Source organism: Carassius auratus, chromosome 40, assembly GCF_003368295.1.
Source record: "Carassius auratus strain Wakin chromosome 40, ASM336829v1, whole genome shotgun sequence".
Taxonomy (NCBI): domain Eukaryota; kingdom Metazoa; phylum Chordata; class Actinopteri; order Cypriniformes; family Cyprinidae; genus Carassius; species Carassius auratus.
In genome coordinates, this window is record NC_039282.1 from 20545349 (window position 1) to 20555348 (window position 10000).

At 43.4% G+C, this 10000-nt stretch overlaps 3 protein-coding genes across 3 annotated transcripts in view; 2 read left to right on the forward strand and 1 right to left on the reverse strand.

Annotated features, from left to right (window-relative positions):
- LOC113058859 (T-cell surface glycoprotein CD3 epsilon chain-like) overlaps positions 1-866 on the reverse strand; it is a 1563-nt gene extending 697 nt beyond the window's left edge. Inside the window, exons 1-3 of the mRNA XM_026227120.1 lie at positions 555-866; positions 256-468; positions 41-172 (exon numbers count right to left, since the gene is read on the reverse strand). Of these exons, the coding sequence (XP_026082905.1) occupies positions 41-172; positions 256-468; positions 555-723 (514 nt within the window). The 5' untranslated portion in view covers positions 724-866. The remainder of the gene's footprint in view (positions 1-40; positions 173-255; positions 469-554) is intronic.
- A 988-nt stretch (positions 867-1854) lies between these two features.
- On the forward strand, positions 1855-6617 carry LOC113058858 (myelin protein zero-like protein 3). Its single transcript, XM_026227119.1, has 6 exons — positions 1855-2075; positions 3572-3741; positions 4243-4453; positions 5455-5620; positions 5693-5753; positions 6184-6617. The coding sequence occupies exons 1-6, from the start codon at positions 2018-2020 to the stop codon at positions 6253-6255; spliced, it is 738 nt and encodes a 245-aa protein (XP_026082904.1). The 5' UTR covers positions 1855-2017; the 3' UTR covers positions 6256-6617.
- Positions 6618-9489: 2872 nt separating this feature from the next.
- The window catches only part of LOC113058860 (neuromodulin-like), an 8165-nt gene continuing 7654 nt past the window's right edge, over positions 9490-10000 (forward strand). Inside the window, exon 1 of the mRNA XM_026227121.1 lies at positions 9490-9767. Within this exon, the coding sequence (XP_026082906.1) occupies positions 9738-9767 (30 nt within the window). The 5' untranslated portion in view covers positions 9490-9737. The remainder of the gene's footprint in view (positions 9768-10000) is intronic.

The window sequence follows — 10000 nt, forward strand, 5'->3', positions numbered from 1 at the left end:
GGTTGTTTCAGGTTTCGGGGTCATGGGGTGTGTTCTGTACCTCTCTTCTGTGGACCGCCACAGTTCTTGGTGGCGAGGAAGATGAAGAGAATAACTACTCCTGTAAACACCACGTCTCCGAGTATGATCCCCGTCGCCCTCAGCCTGCTCAACTCATAGCAGTTCTCACAGACTGACCGAGAGGAAGAGTGTTAGTATTAGAATGCATTCTGGGTAAAAACAGTGTCTTTGTGATGAAGAGAAGCGTTTCCTCACCCTGTACTCTGAGGTAGAACACATGTTCTATATTGTCATATTTACATCTGTAGAATCCTTGAGCTATCCCCTGAACAGCTTTAACTTCAATGGTTTGTTTATTTCTATAGTCTTCAATGTCCTTTGTCTTGTCATCCTCATACCACGTGACTGTTTTATTTTCACCTCCAGTGCAACGGATAACGACAGCATTTGATTTGATCTCTTCTATTTCTTTGACAGAGAGAAACAACACAAGAGCGTGAATCACGAGAAGCAGGCTGTCTGTGATCAGATCAGGTAATAAATGAGGATCTCACCTTGACTCAGAGCTGGATTCAGAGCCGCGGCGAGCAGAAACATGAAGCTGATGAGAATCATGGCTGCTGAAGCTTTAATGTGCTGAAGTCGATGTGAAACGATCTCACGTCTCTGTCTCTGTGTCTTTACAGGAAGAGGAAACCTCAAACGCCTTTCACGTGCCCTCATTCTCTCGTTCTGCTCGGGTTTATCAGCACATCTGCTCTGTTTCTCTCAGAAACTCTTCAGGCTTCTCTAGAACTTCATTAAACCTTCAGATGAAAACCTTCTGCATCGCTCAGAGCCTTAAATCATCTCCTCTAGTCTGTTAATGATGTGCATGTTTCTAAAAGCATCATGTCTGTTTTTAGACATACAGCACTGAACAGAAAAAACTAAAGTGAAGTTAATGGAAAGATTCTGCAGCATTTGAGAACCTCACCCTGACGATCTGTAGATACAAATATCTGTTTTACTTTTTATTCTCTTTTTCTCTTATTCTATATTCTATATCAACATATGTAGGAACAGCAAAGACACACACTCTCTCTCACACACACACACACACACACACGCACACACACACACACACACACACACTCTCTCTCACACACACACACACACACACACACACACTCTCTCTCACACACACACACACACACACACACACACACACACACACACACACACACACACACACACACACACACACTCTTACTGAAAATATGTAGAGTAAATGTTATGTGAATTTGACGTGCAATGATAGGGTGGTGTGTGTGTGTGTGTGTGTGAGAGAGAGAGTGTGTGTGTGTGTGTGAGAGAGTGTGTGTGTGTGTGTGTGTGTGTGTGTGTGTGTGTTTGAACGTTAGTGTCAGGAGTCACTGCAGCTCGTCGGCGCCCTCTAGTGTTCGGAGCTGCGGGTGTCGAGTGAGATTCAGTCAATAATCATCTCAATTCAGTCCTTTCCATGAAACACTTTTCTTCATAGTAAGAAACGATATAATCCAGAATACCCAAAAACACGAGAGCACGTGTGATGTTTTCAGAATTCATTAAACCCTTCGATTTATCTTAGCTCTAATATCTGTCATTCTGTCATTTCTTTAATGAAAATGTAATCGATTGTCAATATAATCAGACATCAAATCATTCCAGACACACACAGAGAGTTTATATCACACTGATGTATCATAAATGAAGTCATGGCCTATATCAGAACTGATGTGAAATTAATGATGAAGTAGCACTGGTTGTAAAGTGTTTAATAGTGAGTTTTAAGAGCTTGATAAGAGTTGTGACAGTGTTCGTGATGTTGGGCTGCTCGCGGTCTGAAGTGTAACTTCCGGTCTCACCTGCTCGACAGGTATCAAACATGGAGGACAAACACAAGCCAGCGACATAAACACGACTGATATTTGTTCAAATATCTGCTAATATCCACCCATAATCCCTCGCTTGTGATCATATATGTCCAGTTATTGTCATGGATGTGAACGGAAGCTCGTTTAAAGGAGGTTTATCGTGTATTATCGTCAGTTTCGGTGAGTTCCGGGAGTTTTTATTCGGTCCATTTGAAACGGGATAAACATTTTTTGATAAAAGTTATTTGAGGGAGTTTATAGCTTCTTCTAAAGGACTATTAATGTGTACCGTGGAGTAATCTGAGATCCGTTGAGTTTGTTTTGATTTCTGTTTGGCTGAGAAGACGAGCTGTCAATCATCTGCGTATGTGATACATATGTTACAGATCAGAAACAATGATTCGGCGGAAATCTGCAGACAACCGAGTTTAGTTACAGAAATCTGAGCATTCAGTTCATTTGATTGTATTTTTCAAAATGTAAAATGCCACTCATGTCTTATTTACATGTCATTTCAATCGGAACGAGCTTTTGCCTTAAGCACTGAATGCATGGGGTATGAAATCTCGGTGCTCTTTGGTTGTATGGGATAGTATATATTTAAGAACTTGAACTCCAAGTCACTCGAATTGTATAATGAAAAGTTAAAAAGCCTTTATTGCATCCCTGGCTTTATACATTAAAACTCTTTTGGTGAGAGGTACATCTCGTTGCGGTTACATGCCTTCATCAGGGTGGCCAGCTTTTTTCAAGCTTTTGCCTTTACTTTGCCTCCACCAATATTAAATAAAAATGATTGGAACGTATCAAGATGTTTGTGAGGGAACATCTGTTTTACATTCCCACTCAATATCATGCACGGATTATATCTGCATGTGTGATGTTTGTGAAGGTTTATCTGAAGAATTTCTTGATACTCTTCACACACACGTAGAAGAGATTAGATGAGATGAGACAAGTGACGTCACGCTGTGAGATCACGGCTCGTCCCAGAAGTGACGTCATCCGATGATCTGAAGCTTATACATGCATTGAGGCTGTTTTATTTACTGGATTTTCAGTCATCCTTGGTTCTGGTTCTGCCAGATGCATACACTGACTACTCTCAGAAGATAGCAGTGCTTTTTTCTGTAAGAATAGTCATAACTTATTAAAGTAAATTACGTAAATAGGTAGATTGATCTCATTTAAATCCAGAAAGTATGACTAATTATTCCTTGGAGAGTTGCTAGTTATAAAGACACAGTAGTGGATGTGTTTATGCAGCTGGCCCCTGTTATGTAACTGAGTCTAGTCAACTGAAATTTAGCTGTTCACTCATTAACAGCTCTAGTGTTTGATATGATATCAGAGAATTGGCAGTTTATGACTTTTAATGTGCTGAGGGACTGAACATTAGATATGACAAGTATCTGATTCAAGTACTGCACTGTTTATAATATAACAATATACACTAAAGAACTACACTGAGTGTGATGCAACAAGCTCAGACCTTACAGCCGCACATGACATGAGTGAGAGAGAGAGTGTGTGTGTGTGTGTGCTCAGTGAGTCTGTACTTTGAGTGTGTGTACACTGAGGAGTGTGTGTGAAGATCAAGTGTGCACAGTGAGTTTGTAAACAATTAATATGAGAGAGTGAGAGTGAAGCCCGTCCTCACTGATGTGTGTGTGCAGTGCTGTGCAGGAGTGTGTGCTGTATCTCAGTCGTGGCTCCAGCAGAGGTCAGTGTGGTCAGAGGAGCCACCGTCACTCTGTCCTGCTCCTTCACCTCCTCCAGATCCATCACCAGCCTCATGTCCATCGACTGGACCTTCAGACCCGAGAGCGGAGGGCCTGCCATACTGGTGAGTAGCTCTTAAGACTCCGAGTTCATAAATCATGAATCACTGGTCAGGAGTCGCTCAGGCCACAGGAAGTCACATGAGTAGGATGTGTGTTTTGTGGTGAGACCCCAGCATCCATTAGGAGTGAATTCATACAGCTGTGAAAGATGGAGCAGACAGAGATGAAGCCGACACTCGTGCAGTGTGAGACGTTAGTGCAGAGACGACTGGTTTATTTCAGCAGTGTACCTCAGCTCAGCTGTTCTCATGTAAATGGAGCGTTGGGTTTAGATTCTTCATTTAAACCACCACTGACTCTTTCAATGAAGTCCTTCTTGTTTGTATTCTGGTATTTAGTTAGGTGTTTAGAGAAATAATGCATTACTGTCTGGCAGTGATTTGCTGGTTCTGAATCCCACTTCAGTCAATCGTCTGTCTCTCATCAGCACTTCAGGCTATAACAGAATCATCTGCAGAATATGAAAAAGAGTTGTTCTGAGTCCTTGTTCTGTTTGTCTGCAGTTCTTTCACTTCTCGTCTCAAGCGTACCTGCCGGACGATGATTATTTTAAGGGTCGTGTGAAGTGGTCCGGCAGCCCGTCGCGAGGCGAAGCATCAGTACAGCTTCTGAACGCCTCACTCACTGATAACGGCACGTACACCTGCGCCGTACGCAACCCCCCCGACGTGCACGGACACCCGGCCCAGACCCTCCTCACCGTCACACCCCAGAGTGAGACACGCGTGATCATGAACACCTGCAGGTCACGCTTCACCCCTCAATCTGTCTGGATTCAGTCTTCTAACATTGTGGCACTGCTTTCATGAGAATTAAGCACATATGAACCAAATTTAACTAAAGTAAATCATTTTCCTGTTATTCATGTGATGCTGCTTTAAGGGAATGTGTTCACTCTCAGTTCATCTGAGATCAGGAGGAGTGTGTGTCTTCATCAGGTTTGTAGAAATGCAGCATTGCATCAGTGTCTCATCAATGGATGCTCTGCAGTGAATGGGTGCCGTCAGAATGAGAGTCTGATAAAAACATCACAATAATCCACAGCACTCCAGTCCATCAGTGAACATCTGGAGAAGACAAAACCTGAAACACATCCAGCATTAAGATGATTTTAACTCAAACACATAGAGTCTAGAATCCAGAATAACACTTCCTCCAGTGAAAAAGTGTTCTGGTCTGAATCAGGAGAGAAATCTGCACAGATCCAGCAGCGTTTAAACAGATCTAAACTAATCTGTGTCTGGAAACATTATTATAGGCTTTATCTCATAAACGCACAGCTTTTGGCGTCTCAAGTGAAGTAATTCTAGATTACACCAAGTCTGATAAAATGAAGAAACTCACTCTGAGGGTGAACACATTCTTATTTTTGGCTGAACTATTATTTTAACACACTGTATTGTATAAAGTGCTTTATAAATAAAGGGCTGACCAAAAAGATGTTCATTAATGATGTAGACATTATAATAATTGTTAAAGTGAATTGGATATTATTCAGTAATGTACATGTGTCGTAATGAGCTTGTGATTTTAATTACAGTGAGGAGAAATTGGGGGAAATGTGATTAATTGTCATGAATTGAATGTCACAATGTAGTCTTTTTTTAAATTCTGGTTTTCTTATTAACGGGGTGAAGTATGACCGGGACACCGTGTAAGGGTAGTTTTGGTCGAGTGGTCACGTGTTGAGCGTGTGCTGTGTGTGTTTGTGTCAGGACGCTCGCTGACGTTCACAGATGTGGGTGTGCTGCTGGTGTTTGTCCTGGGACCGTCAGGGATCATCACGCTGGTGCTGCTGGGACGGATCCTGTGTCCGTGCGGCTCTGTGTCCGAGAAGCGTCCCGCCGCCGCCCATCTCTCGCCCATCGAGGAGGTCACTGGGTAAGAGCTGGTGTGCAGGAGTCCAGCGGGACAGATGTTAGATGAGAGTGATGACTGTGTGTGTGTTCACAGAGAGGAGTACTTCTACGGTCAGACACCACAGAAACACCGTCTGTGCTGCTGCTACTTCCAGGTAAACCAGTCTCTGTCGTCTGGACGATGATCACTTCATTTTTCCCTTAAGGATTTTTAAAAAAGTCTTCATAAAAGCATTATATGTGCTTCATATAACCATGTATGTGACACATAAAAATCTAAAACAAATACATATTTATCTTGATTAATTTGTGTGTTACTCTGCTACTCTCTGATTGGTGGAATCATGGGAAATGTAGTTTTTCACCATGAATCCTGCTGTTGAAGATGATTAAGTTAAATGCACACAGATGAGACAACAGGTTTTCTTAAGAGTTTTCTTCATCTGGAGCTGACTCTTGTGCTCTGTTGTGTTTAATTGATGCATTTTGCAACATCACACTGTTATTTTCCTCTATTTCTGTGAAGATGCTGTGAAACGATCTGTATAAAGCTCTATAGAAATGTGACTGGTGTTTTTTTTCCAGGACCTTGAATATGAGGATGACTACATGCATGAGAAACCATATGAACACAGCTTCACTGAGTCACAGTGTTAGACGAGCAGCTCGTGTGTGTGTGTGTGTGTGTGTGTGCGCGCAGGTGTTTATTGCATGGATAAAGTTTACTAAAGCCCAGACGCCATTGTGCTGAAGAGACTTTTTCTTGAGTGGGTGAGTTTGGTAATTTATGACAGAAACAATGGACTGTGTTACTGTAACCTGTGACTCAGAAGATCTACATACAGCTTCACCTCAGACGGTCACATGATCACTCTCTGGAGAGATTGGAGCGTTCTGATTGGCTGAGATCTGATGTGTGTGTAATTGTTAATCTGATGGACAGATCCTGTTTAAATAAATATATCTTTGATCAGTGTCTCATGTAACCACCATCATAGAGAAGAAACTTAGCATCTGAAAGTGTGTTGCTGTTTCTCTTCTGGTGTTTCCTCCAGTTCTATCTGAGGCTTGATTACTGACTGATTTCTGTGGTTTAATTAACGACAGCTGTCAGTTAATGCTGAATTATGATCATGTTCATTAACTTCCATGCACTGTACAGCAGGTTTATTCTCTATAATAGCTCTGAGTGCAGCTTGTCTAGGATGTTTTTAACTTGCTTTAACAGGGTTTAACTGTTATTACTGTTTTAAAAAAAAGAATATTTAAGGTCAAATATATTTTAGTATTAGCATAATGAACAAAATCTAAATAAAGCGCTTTTAAATGAAACAAGTCTCTGATGTTTGTGTAGAGGGAAATGATTGGATCACTCGCATCATTCAATGGCATGTTTTAGTTTTTCGTTCACATGATGAAGCATGAGGATGATCAAAGGAAAAGCTGATGGTTTAATGTGTGACTGATGTCTTTTATCAGCGTGATCGGTTCAGGATTGGTTCTGATTTCTCCAGCCCAGGATCTGAAACCATTCTGAAGAGGTTTCTTGATGCTTTGACAAATATCTTACAGCCCAGTGTGAGTCACACCTCCGATCATCCACGAGAGAGTGTGTGTGTGTGTGTGTGTGTGTGTGTGTGTGTGTGTGTGTGTTAGTCATCTGCTCTGGCCTGTTGCCATGGAGACGGCGCATCAGTGGTGTCCGTGGGGTCTTGTTACACACACACACACACACACACACACACACACTAGAGGGAGCGATGGATGGAGTTTCACCATCAGCTGGAGTCAGAGGTTTCCGTGTGGTTGCCTTGGCAACAGTTGCCAGCCTGATCAGGGGTGGAGGTGTAGTTCGTTTAGGGTGTCTGTCTCTCACACACACACACACACACACACACACGATCCGAATCAGCAAAATGTAAATGCACTACAGTTTGAGAGGAAAGAATCAGTGAGAGTGTGTCGCACTGATTACTGAGACACTTACACCTGGAGCACACACACACACACACACACACACACACCTGACACGACAGATCTTCATCACATGTCAGAGAAAGCGTGTGATTCTCCTGCGATTGGAGAGTATGGAGATGTTGTGATGGTCAGACCGGTCTCCGGGTCTCCTGCTCAGGGTTTGACTGTGAAGTGAATCTGGAGTGGTTTGTCATCACACTGTCTTTGTAGAAGAGGAGAATGATGTGAGCGTAATCTAACCCCAGCTCTTCTCTCGTGTCTGAACCAACAGCTACAGCTCTGCAGTTTGGCTCTCCTCGACTGGAGTGGACACCTTTCCATCTTCATGAGTCCAGCAAAGTATCACAGATCCTTCAGATCAAGCCCAAACCCAAACCCTGAGCTGTTCCTGTTCCACCTTGAGATCCACCAGGAATTATATCATCACAAAGTAGATATGTTGACTATAAGAATCTCTTTAACTCTATTGTTTTTAGCTCTCCAGCTTATTATTCCCGTAAGGATGGACGCAGACATTTATTATTTCATGTAATGTGTCTGGCCTCCGGTCTCATCCGCTTGCTGCTCTTAGTGTGTGTGTGAAACAGCTGGTTTAGCTGCTGATAAAGGGTTAATGTTTCATCTTGATTATGAACACGTGTTTGTAGTGAGAACAGTTTTACTGTGTGCTGCATGCTGTTGTTCATCTGGTTATTTCCCGACAGCAGCCAATGAACCGTAAGCGTACTTCCTCAGTCACAACTGTCTTTATATTCATTAAACGGATTGGAGAATGAGGGAAATATACATGACCGGGCTTGATTTTGTTTAATGGGAATTGATTGAAGGGGAAAAGAAATCCATTTTGATTTCACAGTGACTTTAAGACATTTGTGTAGAGCTTTTCACAATCCAAGAAGATTCAAAGCTGATGTTCAGAAGATCCTTCATGAATGATTGAGTCGCCCTCGGGTTGTTCTGAACCTGCATGACTTTCTCTCTTCAGTGAAGTTCTGAAGAAGGTTGGGATCTCAGTGCTTAGACTAAACCCCAGACCCCTTTCACAGAGCGTCTTCTTCGGTTCCACAGAAGAGGGAATGTCTGACAGATTGGGAATAATGTTTTCTTTAATTTTCCAAGCATCAGTGATCGTGCCGCCAACAATCAGTATTCAATTCAGGATGCTGACCTGTGACCCTTGACCTCTGCATCTCTGACCTCTTGTTCTGATGTCAGTTTGTGGGATGTATCCTAAAATAACCAGGACTTCTCTTTAGATGCACGTGAAGACCTCATGCAGAAATATAGCAGTGGAAACGGCATTCCAGTTAAACCGACAACGAATGAAGTCGTGAATCACCGAGAATCAGTCGTCTATCTGTCCTCATCAATGAACCTGATTGATTTCTGCCTTTGAGTTTCACTCTCTTCTATAACTGATGAATTCACAACACAGTCCTGATGAATTCTGTGGAGCTGCTGGTGTAAAGCGCTATAGCAATAAATGTGTGTTTCAGAGATGTTTCTGTGAGGGAAAGCGCAGTTGTGTTTGAACATGGGGGTGGATTGACCTTCACAGACGCAGAAGAACAAGAGGATGATGTTTTAGCGTCACGAGAACAGCTTCTCTGATGAAGATGGGTCTGAAAGAGTCTCAGGAATGACTGACAGCCGGGGAGGAGCGGATCCACACCCCGGTGATCACATGGGCATCGATCCAGAGCCGTTACCATGTGCACGGAGCTCGGGAAGCAGACTGATGTCCCCCGCTCCTGCGTTACAGCCCACCCACACACAGCTCAGCAGCAGACCACCGCCCAGATCCACCGCCGGACCCCGTGGACTCAGGCCTGGCCAGGGCGGGGCCGCGCGCGCGCACACGCGTCTGAGAGCGCAACGGGTTCATCGGCGCGTGTGCGCGCGCGCGTGAGAGTGAGGGAGGGGGTTTATAGGGTGGGATTCTTCTCATTGTTGGCAGTGGCAGCGCAGACAGACAGACAGTGTGACTGAGGCTCAACTGTGATGAGTTTAAGCATCAGAGTCATCAGCTGTTGATACAGCCGGAGTGTGTGAGAACAGAGAGAGAGAGAAGAGAGAGAGAAGAGAGAGAGAGAAGAGAAGAGAAGAGAGAGAAACGGAAGAAGCAGCAAAGAAGCAGAGCGAGGTGCTGAAAGGATAACACTATGCTGTGCTGTATCAGGAGAACTAAACCGGTAAATATCTGGACCCTTCTGTAACCTGATTATGATGTGATGAGACTGTACCTGTCCGTCAGGTGTGAGTGTGTGTGTGTGTGTGTGTGTGTGTGTGGGAGAGAGAGAGAGAGAGAGAGTTTCAGGGTGTGGTGTGTGTGTGTGTGTGTGTGTGTGTGATGAGGCTCTCCGAGGAAATCCACACACTTATATGAATGTGTCACAGGAATGATAATGATTTCTCTGGAGATGAA

What these genes read in the sequence shown, in the direction of transcription:
- LOC113058858 (XM_026227119.1), top strand. Translation starts at nt 2,018, where the DNA reads ATGGATGTGAACGGAAGCTCGTTTAAAGGAGGTTTATCGTGTATTATC. An exon ending in GCGGAGGGCCTGCCATACTG is followed by an intron (nt 3,742 to 4,242) that starts GTGAGTAGCTCT and finishes GTTTGTCTGCAG; the next exon opens with TTCTTTCACTTCTCGTCTCA. An exon ending in TGTGCTGCTGCTACTTCCAG is followed by an intron (nt 5,754 to 6,183) that starts GTAAACCAGTCT and finishes TTTTTTTTCCAG; the next exon opens with GACCTTGAATATGAGGATGA.